Genomic DNA, 18,601 nt, shown 5'->3' with positions numbered 1-18,601 from the left:
TCAAAACATCCCTGCCTGCAGAGAGGGAAAGAATGAAAACATTTCTGAGAGTTTTCCTGTAAAACAAGTCCCCTGCCCTGCAGCGAGGTCTGTATGAGAGTATAACTGGAGCTTCACGGGGAAGAGTAGACCCCATTTCCTTGGTAGAGAGAGGTCATGTGTGTAAAAGATTTGAGAACCCCTAAAAACCCTCTAGGTGGATCTAAAATCCTGCTGAAATCTATTTCTATTCTTTCTGGGCCTACTTGAGGGATCCTGAGTTTTAAGTTAAAAGCTACCTCTTTTAATAAGTAAGGAGAACTCCCAGGTTTAGCATCCTGGAATATGCCGAATAAGTCTGCGACCCTCATCACACGTGCTCACATGCTTACGGGTCTGTGTTTTCTAGCTATCAGGGACAGAAAAGGACCAGGCCTGAAAGATTTAGCCAGTAAAGAAACAGGCCTTTTAAAATTCAGTTTGTGACCTACAGAGACAGCAAGAAGGTGAGCCAAAGGTGTTGGCTCCCTGTGGTCCTTCCAAGGGTGAAGAGGCAACAAGAAAAGCCAGAGAACCGCAACATGAGTAACAGACACTCCTTTCTGCTGAGGAGTCAGCTCCATCCTGCAGACAAGCAGTTTTACAGCCTGCAGCCATGCTGTAAAGAGGGTAAGATAGAAAGCCTTAGGTCTCATCAGCACTCAGAAGGTGATAAGAAATTCCCACGACAGCCTTCCAGGAGAGACGAGGCCAGGTGAGGTGAGGCCTCCAAGGAGAGACGAGGCCAGGTGAGGTGAGGCCTCCAAGGAGAGACGAGGCCAGGTGAGGTGAGGCCTCCAGGAGAGACGAGGTGAGACGAGGTGAGGCCTCCAAGCAGCTCCCTGTAGGTCTTTCACGCTTTCATGTCCCAGGACGATGAAAAGGAATTCAGTCAAAACTCAGCTCCAGGATGTTATGTGGATACAGGCAAGGTGGCCAGGACGTCATGGCAGAGCCACACCCTATACACACGAGGTGTCATCTCAGTACTCCCCATGCTACTGCTCTCCCTGGTCTCCTTGAAACATAACCACCATCTGCCACGCCCACGGTCCCTCTCATTACCTCACTGGAAATACAAACCAAATTCAAACACCGCCTGCTATGGTTTGGGTAGGGTTTGCTTGACTCCTCCAAACCTCCTGTTGAAATATGATTCTCGGTGTTGGAGGGGTGGCCTCATGGGAGGTGTGTGGGTCACACGAGTGCATCCCTCATGAATGGCTTGGTGCCATCCTCATGGTAATGAGTTTTCACTCTATTAGTTCCCATGAGAGCTGATTGTTAAAAGGAGCCCAGCACCTCTCCGTTCTCTTTCTCTTGCTTCCTTCCTTGCCATGTGATCTCTGCACAGCTGGCTCTCCTTTGCCTTCCTCCATGAGTGGAAGCATCGTGAAGCCCTCACCAGAAGCAGATGCTGGCACCATGCTTTTTGTGCAGCCTACAGAACTGTGAGCTAAATAAACCTCTGTTCTCAATAAATTACCCAGCCTCAACTATTTCTTTACAGCAACACTGAACAGACTGAGACACCGCCCTAGCCCTCTTTACAATTCTCCTCTTAAATGTAACCCATGGATCGGAAACAGAAACTTTTCTTTCTTTTTAAATTTGTAATAGCATTTATCCTATCCAAACTGTTATTGTTAATTATATAAGTAAATATACACTTTTTTTTAATGCTTCCACCAGACACAAGGCTCTAAACCATGAGGGAAAATTGCTGGGTTTGTGTCCATCTTTCTCTGTCCCTGAAAACAGCTTGGTGCTGCTGGATGCACAAGCATGGTGCTGGCGTCTGACAAGGCCCCAGGGAGCTTCACTGATTGCAGAACGTGAAGCAGGAGCAGGCACATCACAGAGCCGGAGCAGGAGAAAAGCTTTTTCTCAATAACAGAAGCTCCCTCCTAATAGAGGAAAACACCACATCTGAATGTTCTGGAAATGAAGAATCCCTGTTAGAATGTACAGCATTCTCACATTCCCTACAGGTAAGAAACGTAACACCTCAGGACTGAGCCTCAAGAGAAACACATGTTCACCCAAGTATTGCTGCCTACTTAATGGGTGGCACTAGAAGGCAATGACTGTTTTAAGCCTGTTTCCATAACTGTAAATGGAGGCACAAAGCTGTCTTTAACGTGTGTGATACCCTATTATTATGAACTTCCCTGACAACAATCATGAGTAAGGCTGATTCCAAGAAGGGAGAATGAGACAAAGGGATACCTAGGGATGATTTCTGAAGCATTATTTTCTGCAGATAAAAACCTAAATTTCAGATTAAAATAATGCAATTGCTATCAAAATCCCTATGGTAACTTTTTTTTTTTTTTTTGCAGAAATATAAAAACCTAATCTAAAATCCATATGGAATTTCAAATGACCCCGAAGAGTCAAAACAATCTTGAAAAAGGACTAAGTTGGAGATCTCTCATTTCCTGATGTCAAAACTTAGTAAAAAACTGCAATAATCAATGTGTGGCACTACCATAATGACAGATATATAGACCAATGGAATAGGGTAGAGAGTCCTGTACAATTGTGTACATGGTCAATTGATTTTTGACAATAATATAAAGAGTATTCAATGGGAAAAGAATAGTCTTTACAACAAATGGCATGAAGAAAACTGGATATCTGTCTGCAAAGGAATGAAGTTGAACCTTTACCTCATGTACAAAAATTGACTCAACATGGATCAATGACCTAAACATAAGAGCTAAAATGATAAACCTTTTAGAAGAAAACATAGAGAGAGGCTGGGTGCGGTGGCTCACACCTGTAATCCCAGCACTTTGAGAGGCTGAGGTGGGTGGATCATGAGGGCAAGAGATCGAGACCATCCTGGCTAACACAGTGAAACCCCGTTTCTACTAAAAATACAAAAATTAGCCGGGCGTGGTGGCGTGTGCCTGTAGTCCCAGCTACTCGGGAGGCTGAGGCAGGAGAATTGCTTGAACCCTGGAGGTGGAGCTTGCAGTGAGCCGAGATCGTGCCACTGCACTCCAGCCTGGGCGACAGAGTGAGACTCCATCTCAAAATAAAACAAACAAACAAAAAACAACAAAACAAACAAACGAACAAACACATAGGGAGAAATCTTCATAACATTAGCTTTGGCAATGAGTTCTGGCGCATGACACCAAATATACAGACAACAAAAGAAAAAATAGATAAATTGGACTTCATCAAAATTGAAAACATTTGTGCATCAGAAAACATTATTGTCAGAGTAAAAAGAAAACCCATGGAATAGGAGAAAGTATTTGCCTGTAATATATCAGGATTAATATCTATAATATGTAAATAAGTTCAACTCAGCAACCACAACAATAAAACAACCTAATTAAAAATGGGTGAAGGACCTGAATAGATATTTCTGCAAAGAAGATGTGTAAGAATAAATACACGAAGAAATGCTCATCATTAATCATCAGGGAAATGCAAATCAAAACCACAACGAGATACTACTCATTGGATGACTCTTCAAAAAAATAGAAAATAACAAATGTTGTCAAGGATGTGGAGAAATTGGAACCTTTGTGCATTGCTAGTGGAAAAGTGAAATGGTACACCTACTGTAGAAAACAGTTAGCCAGCTCCTCAAACAGTTAACATAGAATTACCATATCAAGTAGCAATTCCAGTTTTGGCTATATACCCCAAGGAACTGAAAGCAGGGATTCAAACACATATGTGTATGCTAATGTTCACAGTAGCATTACTCACAATAGCTAAAAGGTTGAAACAACCCAAATATCCATCCATGGATGAAAGGATAAATGAAATGTGGTATATACATACAATGACATATTATTTTGCCTTAAGAAAGAGTGAAATGCTAGTATATGCCACAACATGAATGAACCTTGAAAACTTTATGCTAAGTGAACTAAACCAGACACAAAAGGACAAATATTATAGAATTCCATTTATATAATCTATCTAGAGTAGTCAAATTCACAGAGACAAAAAGTCGAACGGTGGTTGCCAGGGGCTAGCGAGTGAGGGAATCAGGAATTATTGTTTAAGGGGTGGAGATTCTATTTGAACGATGAAGTAGTTCTGGAAATGGATAGTGGTGATAGTTACAACATTTTTGAATATACTTAATGCCACTAAATTGTGCTTGCAATGGTTAAAAGGGTAAATCTTATACATATTTCACCACGATTTAAAAAAACCTTTTAAATGTGTATCAGAGGAATTTTGAGATAATGTGATAAAGACAGCTCTGTAATGTAGATATGCAAAAATCTATGAATATTCAAAAATTCTCACATAAAAGGCAAATGGTCTAAAAATTGGAGAGCAATGTAGATTTTCTACTTGGAAAAGTTCCCAACCCTTCTGAGAGAAGAGAGATCCACAGTTCCTGTTCCAACACTGGCCAAGAGCCTTCTGTGCATCTTAAGTGATCTAGAACTTAGCCCATATCAGTTTGGCTCCCAACTGATGTTTGATTCACATCCACACAGAATGGAGAGGAGAAAGTCCTGAACCCATTCTCGTTGTGACTCACTGATTGAATAAGATAAAGGATCAGTTCTCTAAACTAAACCGAGAGGAATCTGGTATTCACTATTCGCAAAAAAAGAAAATAAAAATAAGCTTCCAGGGTTGACTTGACCCATTGACTGGAGGACAGTAAACATCTAGACACCTCTTTCTTTAGAAAGTGTAAGGATATTTTTGCTCTTATCTGGTCACTGCCATCTCCACCCCGGAATGTTCATCTTCTGTTGTTCTCCTTGGAAAGCTCATCCAGTTGTAACTTTAGATTGTTCTATTCAATTGCACCTTTTAAATAAAGTATAAAAAAAAATACCCAATGTTATACTGCCAATGAAGAGTACATAGCACATATTATGTTTGGGTGGACAGTGGTTGAGTTTTTCTAGGCAGCTGTCTATTCCTAAGACTTTGCAGAAAAGGCATCATTTGCCATTGGACATTTCTTTGGGTACGTCCACTTTGCCTTCAAATAAAGGGAAGGTAGATGATTGTGTTGTTATAATAAAATAAACAAGAATGAGATCCTGTGGTAAAACTGGTGCTTGGGTACGATCATGTGAGGAATTTGAGTCTATTCCTGTTGCTTTTGGGTTCTTGGTCATGTAGTCTTTGCTTAAGCCAATGGCTAGAAGGGTTTTTCCTATGTTATCATCTAGAATTTTCATGGTTTCAGGTCTCAGATCAATTTAATCTCTATAAATTATACAAACGTATTAAATTGTCACATGTACCCACCAAATATATATATCTATTACATATTAATTTTAAAAATGTATACAGAAAACTTCTGATGAGGATAAAATTAAATAAAGAGCAAGTTTGTAATATGTTAGGGATAAGGTAATTTAATCTTGGTAAGTCTTCTGTAATTGTTCAAGAATTTGTCATTTTTTCCCAGTTTGTCACTATCCCTCCCTCATTTTCTCCTCAGGCAAAAGTATATTCCCTGAAGCTTGAGGTCTGTCCTTAAGTTTTTCCTGAAATTTAGCTTTGTGCTTCCACACTTTACCTTGAAATGTTCCATGTACAAGAGAGCCAGGCTTCGTCATGTCACCTGGCAAATATCACCTAATTACTTAGTTTTTAAAACTTTCCATTTTCATGTTCTATTAAAAGACAAAAAGCAAATGGCCTACATTATAAATTGTACATAGTGGAAATACTATGACATATTCCTTAAGTGAAGGTCAAGTCTAATCAGGGCTGGCCACTTTTTCCATGTGGACATTAAATTCTCACAGCTACTGATTTTCTTACAGTCCCCACATTGCTTTCTGATGTGTGTTTTCTAGTGCGGTTCATCTACTTTTCAGCAAGGTTTTCCTGGCATTCTACCGCATGAATGATATAGTTATTCTTCCCGTGCCTTGAAAGGGGGTCTGCTCTCTAACCATCACTTCTTGGTGTGAAAGGATGTAGGTAAAATTAGGTTCACTGCAAATGCCCAGCAAGGCAAGTGGCTGTGATTTACTCCATGGTTTCAGAAGCTTCCTTTTGTATTTGCTTCACATTCTCATTTCCTGACTTCTGCCTCATGCTGCAAGATGTCTGCTGAAGCTCCAGCCGTCATGACTACACACCAGCCAGCAAGAAAGGCGGGTGATGTCGAGAGGCATGTGATATTACCCTGGCTTCTGAGGAACTGCTGGAAAGCACAAACCTTTATACCTGTAGTCCACTTGCCAGAGCTTACCTAGCTGCGAGAGTAACTGGGACACCTGTTCTTGTTTTTCATTTTAACATTTAAATTTTACTTTATTTTTAAATGTATTTTTAACTGACATATAAAATTATATGTATTCATCATGTACAGCATGATGTTTTGAAGTATATTAAAATATACATACATTGTGGCATGATTAAATCAAGCTGTTTAACAAATGCATTACCTCACATAGTTATCACTGTTATAATAAAAACACAATGTCTACTTTCTTAGCATTTTTCAAGAATACAATATATGGTCAGTAACGGAAATATATTCTTTATTCCAGGTAGTATCTGCTCAGATGAAATTGGAGTACAAAGAAGGTGAGGAATATAAATTATTCTACCATAAAGACACAAGCACCCATATGTTCATTGCAGCACTACTCACAATAGCAAAGACATGGAATCAACCTAAATGCCCATCAACGGTAGACTAAACAAAATACGATACACCATGGAATACTATGCAGCCATAAAAAAGAATAAGATCATATCCTTTGCAGCAACATGGATGGAGCTGGAGGCCGTTATCCTAAGCAAACTAACACAGGAGCAGAAAACTAAATACTGCATGTTCTCACTTATAAGTAGAAGCTAACCTTTGAGTACATATGGACGCAAAGAAGGGAACAGGAGTGTGGTGGCTGGGAGGAGTAAGCAGCATCTCAACTAGCAGAATAGCTCCAGAATGGGAAGCAGGAAGGTGCAGGAGTAGAGTATTAAGCAGGCGAGTGAAATGAGACAAAGAATGTTGGACTTTGCAGAACTTTGAAGGCAACGAAAAAGTTTGTTTTATCCGAAGAACTATTCAATAACAAATAGTTATTCAATATTTAATAAATGTCTACTATGTGCCAAGTGCAAGGACAAAAACACCTGCCCTCATGGAGCTTAATTTGTGGTAGGAGAAGACACATAGTAAGCAATGTAAGTTATTAAAATATATCACGTTAGATGGCGATATGTGTTAACAGCAATTAATATGTGTAATGAGAACTGCTAAGGGGATTGCAGGGGACTTTCGGGAGTGGGGTTGCTATATGTAGTTAGATTTGTGTTTAGAGATCCCTTTGGCTACATCTTGGAAAATAAGTTGTGAATGTATATGTAGGGGTGGGGCAAGAAAGGGGACAGGGAGGTCTGTTTGAAAATTCCTGCCTCGTCCAGGTGAGAATAATTTAGGTATTTTTGGACCACAGTAGTGGTGGCAGTGGTGACCCAGAGGCCATCTTGTGGAGAGGTGAGGCAGGAACTGGTGAGGGACTGGATATGGGTGGTGACAAAGACTCATTGTTCTCGTGTGACAACACTCAGTTACCAGCCCTGGAAGACGCTCAGGCTTCAGGGTGAGATTATGACTTTGTTTCCTGACATGGTGACTTTGAGGTGCCTTTGAAACATCCAGGGGGAGTACTGAGGTGGCCTTGGGTATGTGGTGAGGAGCTTGGAGGAGACATCTGAGTGGCCTATAGTTATGTATCTCAGGCTTTGGTATCAAATGGTAACTGAAGCCAAGAATGGGAGTGACTAGGGAGTGTAGACTGAGAAGACAAGTATCTAGCTGCACTGGATTTTGAGGGCCTTCATCACTTAGTGGGAAAAAGTGCACCAGAAGCAGGAGGAAAACAAGGAACATGGTATTATTGCCCAGGGAAGGAAGATTTTCAAGAAGGAGGAACTAGAAAAAGGAACAACACTGTTGTGATTAGACAAGAAAATGTTCTTTGGATTTAATTGTTCATCCAAAAGTTATTTTTTGATTGACTCGATATGCCAGGAACTCTTCTTGGAGCTGAGAATACATTAAAGAGGAAATTCTGTGCTCTCCTGAACTACACATTCTAATACACAAATGGGATTAGAGCAAGATGGTGAGGTGGGGTGGGAATGCTATTTTGGAAAGGGTAATCAGTGCAGGTGTTTTTGATATGGTCACATGTGAACAATTCCTAAACGAAGGCAAGGAGAACTCCATGTAAAAATGTGAGGAAATCCCCCAGGCATCGGGAACTCAGCATTGAAGGATGCTGAGGTGGGATTGTGCTTGGGAATTTTGAACAAGGGGGCCAGTGTGGCTGGAGCAGAGTGAAGAAAAAGAAGTATGTCAACACAGAAGATTGGAGAAATAGTCAGGTATCAAGGGCTTGGTGGGACCTTTGGCTTTTACAGGGTAAGAAGGGAAGCCCTAAGACATTCAGTGACACAGAGAGGATGGTTTATCGCTGCACTGCCCAGCGGATGGCTGAAGAAAAAGCCTGACTAGAGTTTGTTGAGATGGACAGGGGGAATGATGAGTGGAATCAGATGTTCTGGACACCTCTCTGAAAAAGTAGAAGTGTGGTGGCTTGAGGGGAATCATGTCACTTCCTTGCATGTGGATTTGGGACTCTTCCTCTCATCCCAGAAGGGAATCCTAGAACAGGATCCTGGAGCCATAAACACATCCCAGATATGGAAGGTCATGTGAAATAGATGTCTGTCTATCTTCAGACCCAATGCCTATGAGTGAACTCAGATCTCATACGTGTGTCTCTCAGCCCTCTCTCCTGGGTCTCAAGCATTCCTATGGACACCACACTCTCCTATGACCTTCTTCATTGCCCCAGCCACTTCCTTGTTTCTGAGGCTGTAGATGACAGGGTTGAGCAAGGGTGTGAGAACCGTATAGAAGACAGATACAACATCATCCTGGCCAGGAGAGTGGTAGGATGCAGGTAACATGTAGGTGTAGACAAGGGGCCCATAGAAGAGGTTGACTACTGTCAAGTGGGAGGAACAGGTGGCCAGGGCCTTCTGACGCCCCTCCACAGAGCGCATCTGGAGCACAGCCACCAAAATGAAGGCGTAGGAGGTGGTGATGAAGGCAATGGGCACCAAGAGGACCACCACACCTGTCACAAAGAGCACCTGCTTATAGGCCTCTGTGTCTGCACAGGCCAGCATCAGCAGCGAAGGCACTTCGCAGAAGAAGTGGGTGACCTTTCGTGAGCCACAGTAGGGGAACTGCAGGGTTAGCGAGGTCTGGATGGAGGCATTGAGGGACCCTCCCAGCCAGGAGCTCACAACCATGAGCAGGCAGACGCGACGGCTCATAAGCACTGGGTAACGCAGAGGGTTGCAGATGGCTACATAGCGGTCATAGGCCATGAGGGCCAGCAGGAGACACTCTGCAGCTCCCAGGAACATGAAGAAAAACATTTGTGCCCCACAGCCCCCGAAAGAGATGCTTGTCCAATCAAAGAGGAAGGCCACTATCATCTTGGGGACAGTGACTGAAGAAAAGAAGATGTCCAGGAAGGACAGCTGGCTGAGGAGGAAGTACATGGGCTTGTGGAGCTGGGCATCAGCCCAGATCAGGAGGACCATGGTGGCATTGCCAGCCATGGCGAGGATGTAGACCAGCACCACCATGCTGAAGAGGAACAGGTGCATCTGGCTCTCATTGAAAAGTCTAGTGAGGACAAAGCCAGTGGTGGAGGAGTGGTTCCAAGGCCCTCTGCCTGCCTCCTGCCGAGCCTCACTGTGGAGAGGAAAGCAAACCGGCTCACCAGGGGCTCAGATACATTCACTCAGAGACGGAGATGGGGCGAAGATGGCAAAAGGGCAACAACTAGGAAGGTCGGTGAAGAGGCAGCTGAAGTGCTTTGCAATGTCCTTATAAATTTTTTGTAGGGTCAACATTATTTCACAATGAAAAATTATTACAAAAAGCATGGTGTGCAGCCAAAGCAGTACTCAGAGGGAAACTCATAACTCAAAATACATGTGCTAGAAAAGAGAAAAGTGTAAAAACTAGTGATCTAATTTCTGTTTCAAAAAGCTAGGAAAAGAACAACAGCACATTACAACGTCCCATGTTTTTGAAAAATGCATAGTTAACAATATTCTTAACACTTCAACAAACAAATATGTGCACAGGAAAATATTGAAAACAAAACCATTTATTCTTATGCCTAATTTGAGGACTAGATCTACCAATACATGAATTACGTGGTTCAAAGTCCTTACTTGAGCATCCACGTGATATATTTCTTTGAGAAATAGGTTAGAGCCACTGGGTACAGTGGCTCACGCCTATAATCCCAGCACTTTGGGAGGCCGAGCCAGGTGGATCACCTGAGGTCGGCAGTTTGAGACTAGCCTGACCAACATGGAGAAACCCCGTCTCTACTAAAAATACAAAATTAGCCGGGCATGGTGGCACATGCCTGTAGTTCCAGCTACTCGGGAGGCTGAGGCAGGAGAATGGCGTGAACCCAGGTGGTGGAGCTTGCAGTGAGCCGAGATCGCCCCACTGCGCTACAGCCTGGGCGACAGAGCGAGACTCTGTCTCCAAAAAACACCAAAAAACAAAAACAAAAAAACCTAAAACAACAACAACAACAAAAGAAATAGGTCAGAGCCCGTGTCTGTTGCTGACGTGTTGCATTTTATTAACTAGCGGAGCTGTGCAGGCATCACAGTCTTTTGTTACCTTGGCCCTAAGGAATTTCAAACTTGGCACCTTTGCTCTTCTGGAATTTTGACACTATGTTCTCATTCGCGTACTGTTGTTCTCTTATCTTGATTTCAATAGTTTCCCGATAGCTGAGTCCTATTCTTTTAATTAAGAAGATTTTTAAATTTCTTGATAAAGATTGGGCTTCTTTTAAAATATAAATCTATGGAGTACGTGTTAGGAATACGTAAGCCAGGTCAGTAGTTTCCTTTGGGAGGGATCTGCACCCCTAAAGGGCTCCCTTCTGAAATTATATTTATTCAGGTAAAGTCAAATCTCAAGGAATTATGAGGTAAGCGATGATAGGAAATAAGTCACCCAAAGGCAGTTTTAGGAGCTGAGGATGAGGGACAAATTAGGATTTAAGATTAACGACGCTGCTCCAAGGATGAGGTTGTGCTACACGTGGTAAAGATCCATCTACCTGGCAAGTTCCCTGAGCCAGGAAGCTCTGCGGACACCCTGGTCCCAGACTCCTGAATCCTAGGGAATGCCTTCAGTTTTAGCTTTTATTTCTGCGTATGACTGATGGCAAATGGCTTAAATGGAGGGATTGAAGGGAAATAAAATGAACTTCCCAGTATGGTATTAAGGAGTTGAGAATATGAGAGAATAATGGAGCTGGTGGATAACACAGGGTCACCGGGACAGAGTACAAGGGGCAGCAAGTGTCCCAGAGGGACAGCACATCACGGAGGTGACAAGGCTGTATAATCTATGGATTTCTCCATGGGTGCCTGTGCTTTTCGAAGCTCAAGCTCCCACTGTTCTGAAGTGTGGTACAAGCTGACACTCACTGACTAGTCTACTGCCCACATCTCACCATTGTATGGTCAAAGGTCAAAGGATCTTAGAAACTGGAACTTGCCGGAGGTCACACAGAGAGCAGAGAGCTGTGCCAGGAGGTGGCTCTCTCGGTGCTTGTCCTGGTTCTTCTTGCTATGCCAAGGGGCCTCTCTCATCTGTGGCCTTAAACTCCACCACTCTGAGGCTGCTCACAGCAGACACACAGATCCCTTAGATGTGAGTCAGACGTGTTCGGAGTGCGTAGCAGGGCCCACTCCAAAAGCCTGTCTCTGGAGCTGAGCACAGAAATTAATGTGGTTAAACTCAAACTTCTGAGACATGACTTTGAGTGGAGCTAAAATACACACTGCACCTATTTTCTGTATTGTATGATGCGTTGCCATCTTGAGGACTCGTGGACCTGGGGAGGGACTGCACTTCCCAGGGTTAGCTAATTTCTAGAGATGGTGAATACCTTGCTTGTGAGCATGCCTTTGAGAAGCAAATCAACCAATTCCTGAGTCTACAGCCCCACCCGCCTCCTTTTATGAGGTTCCCACAGTCAGGGACACCTTCCTGTGCTCAGTTATGATTCACCAGGTCCAGCTCCTGGGCAATTAGAGACCACCCGTAGAGCCCAGAGCCACCCAAATTATTCACACTTTCCAGTCCTGAGCCTGCTCGGCTGTTTACCCCGACCATTCCGTTTCTTCGCAGGGAAGACACAGCAAAGGCTTGGTCTCTGTTTCCTGCTCACTCCTTCTGCCTTCCCCGTGTGGCCCTGCGTGGTGTGTGTGCTCCTCCCGGGGACGTGACAAGCCACCGTTTCAATGCCAATCACTTCCCAATCCACTGGCCTTGCCATACACGAATTAAAACGAAGCCTCGGGTACATTTAAAAGCTTTCCTCTAAAGATAGTTTTCTCACATGGCCCCTGTTTCGGTGTCCTGTAAGCACAGCTTGTCTAGTTTGGTGTCTCAAATGTCTCAGACCACCGTATTTTACATCTGGAAGGAGCTTAGTCCAATATCTATTTTATTGGTCAGAAGTGACAGCCTTGATCAAAAATCTCTTTTCTAAAGTTTGCTTAATTATTTTGATGCTTATTTTTGGTTAACAAATACTTGATCTTCTAGGCCAGGTCCAAAATAACTCGTAACTGTTCTGAAGTGGTTCTTCTCAGCCTCGGCACGGTTGGTATTTTGGAACGGATACTTCCTCACTGTGGGGCACGGTTTCGTGCATTGCAGGACATTTAGCAGCCTGTACCTGACCCTACAGATGCCATGGCAACCCCCTTCAGTTGTAAAAACCAAACATATCTCCAGACATTGCCAGATGCAGGGACACAGTCACCCCCAACTGAGAACCTCTGCAGTAGAAACTTACCATCAGTTACCTTTTTCCCCTTCCCTCGTTCTCCACCAAAGCAAATGAAAAAGGACAAGAACCCACATGTTTAAAATCTGCAGTAATTTGACTCTGACTTGGCTGAATGTTCTTATCTGGTTTTATGCAGTATAAGGCACATGGTTGAGTACCTGGCCTCCAGAGCCCGCTGCTTGGGTTCAAGCCCCAGCTCCACAGTTTCCCAGCTATGTAACTGGGACAGGCTATTCAGCCTCAGGTTCCTCATTCCAAAAATTGTTGGGACTGTTTGGAGCATTAAGTGGTTTTAAATGTAGAGTGTTTAGAACAGAGTTGGCCCAAGGAATGTGACATTTTGAGTTCAGCTGCTACTAACATCAGCACTGTTACCACTTTTATAACCTCAGACCTCTGCTCCCCCTCTATAACTTAGGATTATCATGCCCACTTCCCAGGGTTATTGTGAGTGTGGAGTAAGGAAAATGGTGAGATCGTGCCTTTTCCAGAGGAGGTATTCAGTGAATGTTAGCTCTCTTCTTCCTTCACGTAAGCAAATCAGTTTTGCAAAATCATCAGAGTTAACTCTGGTACTCACCGGCAGGAGCTCCTAGTCCCTCCCACTCGGAGGTCCCCCTTTCATGCGCTTCGTATTGTGAAACCTTGCAGGGGGATGCACTTGTTGTAGTGAAGTGAACTCCTCTGTCGCACTCCAGACCTCTCCACCTAGACTGAAAATTACCTGGGACCGGGGACTGTGCCCTTTCTGTTCTATTTCATGACGGATTGTGGTTCATGGTGGCCCTTGGTCAATGCTGGTGGGCCAAAGGAACGTGTATAGTGGATAGATGAAAGAAGCATACGCTTGCTCAAGAAAACACTGCTACCCCTCACGCCACCTTCCATCACGGCCATCTGAAGTCGACATCCCTCTGGCTGGTGGGGCTGTGCATGAGTGCCTGCTCCCCGGAATGCATCCTCAGTTGTCTCAGCACTGCTGATTTATCTTCTCAGGCAGTTTCTCAACATGGCAATGAAGGCAGCACGTGCATGTGTGTATGTGTGTCTCAGAATAACATTCAGGGAGATTTATTTCCTTTCACCCTGTTTTCCAGGAGAAACAGATCTATTTTTCTATCCCGTCCACCATGCCTAGATCATAAGTGGTACACAACAGGTCTTAAAGAACTACTAGAATGAATGAAAAACGAAATCCTGGATGCAAATGACACATTTTGTGTTGTGGGCTACATCTAGCCCAAGTTTTTTTTGTTGTGTTTTTATTGTCATTGGTTTTTTGGTACTGATGTGACTTTTTAAATTCCTCTACAGTTTTACAGATTTTTTTGTTTTTACACAGCCTTGGTTTTTGCCGTCTAAGATAGGCAACTTATGGAGAAGGCCAGTGTTAATTCCAAAAGTATGAATGCTTATGTGCTTTGCTGGGGACTGTGTGTATGATAGTAAAACAATAAATTATATTATCTCATTAAAAATGAGAAGTATCTCATTAAAAATGACAGTAAAAATGATAAATTATATTATCTCATTTTGCTTTAAAAAAGCAAAATTCCAGATCGTTGAAAATTTTAAATGTGGGAAAGTTTGACAGAGGAGAAGTTACGGAATTGTCTTTTTGTGACTTTTCATAATAAGCTTATGGTAATAAGCTAGCTGGGGCTGCATGGATGGGTGGAGGGTTTAAATTATTTCCTATCTCTTATAGTTTCCATTGCAGACTCACCTCAGATTGCCCTGATCCACAGTCTCCATGGGCGTCTTGGTCTCTTGTTGACTTTTTTCCTTCTTCTTTATCCTTCCTGGGCTCCAGGCTGTGGCTCAGAGCCTGACGCAGGTCCCTTTGGGGGTCTACGTGAGGGGTCATGAAAGCTGAGGTGTAAAATTTGTCTCTTTTCACACAGGACACTCCTGAAGGCTCCCCATTTTCCCATAGGGCCCCTTTTTCTGAAGTATACTTTATCCACCTTTACCGCAATGAGGGTGAATTGCTGCCTATTCTTGGTGCTCTTCCAACTTCAGAATGCTGTGATTGCAAAGCTTCTGTCATTGAATTTTGTCCCATATTCCTACCCGCAGAGACTCAGATTGCACAGTCCTGTGTAGCACTTAGGAATTAGTTGTGCTGTTGAGACTTATAGGACACGTGTGCTGGCAGGACATGAATTGCTCAGCCCCAAGCCTTCAAATTACAGATGAGATAATGGCATTTAGAGCAAGGTCTCCAGATTTGCCTGCATATTGGAATGATCTGATGAGTTTTAAAAAAGACTAATGCCCGTGCATCACCCCCGAAGTAGTGATTGAATTGACCTGGGATATAGCCTGGTCTTTGGAAGGTTTAAAAGATTTTCAGGTGATTCTACTCTGCAGAAAAATCTGGGAACTGACAACTTAGGGATTTCACAGACAGAAGAAAGACAGATATGCCAACTGCTCACACCCCCAGGGCTCCTTAGGCCAAAGGGTCGTCTCTGGATCGGCAACACCAGCTACTTGTTCAATGTGCAAATTCTCAGGCTCCACTTTGGACCCATCAAATCAGAAACTCTTTGGAGGGCTCAGAAGTCTCTTCTGACAAACCCTCCGGGTGATCCCATGTTCTCAGCCAGCAGTGATTTTGTTTCCAAGGGGACATTTGTCAATGTCTGAAGATATTTTTGGTTGTCACAATGAGGAGGTGAAGGTAATAATGGTACCAAGTGGGAAGAGGCCAGGGATGCTGTTTAACATCCTACAATGCACAGAACAGGCCCCCACAAAAAAATTAACCAGAACAAAATATCCACAGTGCCAAGATCGGGAAAGCCTACTCTGGACATGCTTTTTTCCTGTGGTAAATCCGATTCTCCCAGACACGGCAGAGTGGTGGCTTCAAACTCATTCTCAGGCAAAGCTCATACTTATTTTGACAACATTTCAACTGTTCTCCAAAATCTCACATCTCCAAAATTAATGAATAACTAGTCACTAAGTCTAGTTAAAATAATTAAACACATTACAGTTAGTATACCTACTTCCATGCCACATAATTTATATATGCTGCTCAAATAAAACCTACATAGAAACCTCTAAAGAAACAGCATACATACCGACAAGGAAAAAACAGGTGTCTCTCTAGCCCCGCAGACTAAACCCTTGGACAAAGGTCCATGGTTAACGAATGTAAAGTGAGATGGGTTTACTGGGACAAGAACATCCTGGCAGAGGCAGAGGGTGTTGTCTGACTCTAAAAAACTGATTGAGGAAGAGCGTGGCTCTTTAGGATTCTTTACAGCTGGGAGTGGGGTGGTCTGTACTTGTGCAGACACCTGAGGCTCTGTACTTGTACACGATACATTTTCCAAAACTAAAAGTCAGCGATTCTCTACCTGCCAGCTCCTAAGTATCTTCCAGGTTTTCTGTGCAGGCAGTCAAGTGACTTTAGAAAGAAGACACAATCTAGATTTTAATGAATTCTATATAAGAGCAAGTGTCAAGGTCTGCGATAAAGCTTCTTGTTTCTGGAAAGCGGGGACTGCTCCAAAAATCACCTACATGCTTCCTCAGCTGTAATGCAGTGTATTCAGGGGCTCCAGGGCCCCCGGACTGTTGTTCCAAACCATTATATACACAAGGTACTTAATTGTGGGGCAGGCTTGGGCATAGACAAATCAACACAGCATCATCTTGGTGTCTGGGGAAACTTGGCAATTAGAGACATGGAGGTCCTTTCTTTCCTCCCTCCCTCTCTTTTGTAACATCTATTAAAGTTGGTTTCACTTCTAGCTTTTTGTTTTGGTCCCATTGTTCTAATGAGCTTTTATTCCTTAATTTGAATGGAATCAGAATGAGAAGCAAACCAATATTTCTTATCTCCCATTTTATGTTAGACATGTATGATATTATCTCATCTTATCATGATAATATATAATTGATTATGATTTTATATATGAAGAAACAGAAGTTCAGAAGGTTAACCAGCTTAGTGCTCAAGGTCACCTGCCAAGCAGATGGCAGATCTGAGATGTGAGCCAGGTCTGGGTCACTACAAAGCCTATGGGCTCCCTGGTCTACCAAGTAGCCAGTGTGTATGACACCAGCCCTAGATTCATGCTTGGGAATTTAGGTCATGCCAACATGCACAGGTGCCCACAATGTGACTATTTGGTGGTTATATATACACAGGCCTAATAAACTGTCATTTTGGATTGAGTCAACCAGTTAATTCAATGAAAACTATGACCTATTTCTCAACAAGATATGCCTAATTGTTTTATAAATCATAAGTCACATCTTACATTTGAATGGTATAAAAAATTACAAAATGTGGCCTACATCCAATATCTCATTACTTGATCAGTTCACTCATTCTTTAGGCAACTCTACATAAGACAGGCAAATTTTTATTGCTACTGGGTGAATACACCCAGATCACCAGGATAAGACTGTTGTGCTCTCAGAATTTATAATCTCAATTAACACTCACAGCAGTGATGTGAGGTGAATATTGTTATCTTATTTTGCAGAGGTGGAAACTGAGATTCCAAGAGGAAATAATTTTGTCCAGGAACACTAAATTTGGAACCACTAATGATTCCCACATCAGCCAAGTATATTCATTTTTTGAACAAATTTTAACATGTTTGGTTGCTGTAGAATTTTTATTCATTCATTCGTATTTGTACTCACTTGATGTTTATTTTTGATACGTAATATTTTACATATTTATGGAGCATCTGTGATATCTTGTTGCTTGCATAGGTTTTATAGTGACCAAGTCAGGGTATGTGGGGTATCCATCATCCTGAGTATCATTTGTATGTGTTGGGAATATTTCAGATTCTCTTTTCCAGCTACTTTGAAATGTATAATACATTGTTGCTGACTATAGTCACCCTACTCTGCTATCAAACATTCGAACTTATATTTAGCTCCCACACATGAGTGAGACATGTGAAATTTGTTTGTGTCTGGCTTATTTCCTTTAACATAATGACCTTCAGTTTCATTCGTGTTACGGGAAATGACATTATTTCATTCTTTTTAAGGGCTGAATAGTATTTCAATGTCAATACATATTTATTGACCACTGTCCTTATGCTGTGTGATGTTGAACTTCTGACTCTTAGAGCAGGAAGCTGCTTATGGGACACTCTCCTTTTGATTCCATGCAATCTGTTAATAACCATCTTGTTTCTCTTCTCACATTCGTTTACAGAGATCCCTGTGTTCTTCAAGGTTCCAGGTGCCCAAATAATCCTGGAAAATGTGTAAGCCGAAGGCGAGGGAGAAAGAACCTCTCTTCCGCACTGAGCATGGACTTGACCAGGGCTGCCTTCTGTAGTTCACTGACCACCATGGTACTGTTCCGTCAGAAGGAGTAAAACCAACTTGTGTTGCATCTGTGCACACCGATGTCATGAATTTAGAGTGATAAATGAAAGGAGTTTCTTTTTTAAATGTGTATATGGCCTTCTGTTCAATCTATTTGTCAAAATTTCCTTTATATTTAAAATGCTATATATTTAAACGCAAGACCAGTAAGTCTGATTTTTTGATTTCTTTTTTCTTTTCTATTTCCTCAATTTTCTTCTGATCCTCACTAGTTCTATATTCAGCTCTCAGCCACCTTCAGTCTCTGTCATCATTACCTAGTTTCAGATCCCAGGAACTGAGGTGACCAGCAGGGCTGCACAGACGCCCTG

The 18,601-nt window shown here is 42.6% G+C and overlaps 1 protein-coding gene and 1 long non-coding RNA gene across 2 annotated transcripts; both read right to left on the bottom strand.

The window, feature by feature from the left end:
* Positions 1 to 6,808: 6,808 nt before the first annotated feature.
* Positions 6,809 to 10,339, bottom strand: LOC101026144 (olfactory receptor 2T27). The gene has a single exon (XM_021934601.2). It carries the CDS (start codon positions 9,676 to 9,678, stop codon positions 8,800 to 8,802), a length of 879 nt encoding a protein of 292 aa, XP_021790293.1. The 5' UTR covers positions 9,679 to 10,339; the 3' UTR covers positions 6,809 to 8,799.
* A 315-nt stretch (positions 10,340 to 10,654) lies between these two features.
* On the bottom strand, positions 10,655 to 18,369 carry LOC103880194. The gene is made up of 2 exons (XR_641091.4): positions 14,641 to 18,369; positions 10,655 to 11,826 (listed from the first exon to the last, which is right to left on the bottom strand). It is a non-coding gene; the product is annotated as an uncharacterized LOC103880194 (long non-coding RNA).
* Positions 18,370 to 18,601: the final 232 nt, after the last annotated feature.

The sequence above is a fragment of the Papio anubis genome, chromosome 1 (assembly GCF_008728515.1).
Source record: "Papio anubis isolate 15944 chromosome 1, Panubis1.0, whole genome shotgun sequence".
Taxonomy (NCBI): domain Eukaryota; kingdom Metazoa; phylum Chordata; class Mammalia; order Primates; family Cercopithecidae; genus Papio; species Papio anubis.
The sequence above is the reverse complement of the archived record's forward strand: the minus strand, read 5'-3'. Positions and strand labels throughout refer to the sequence as shown.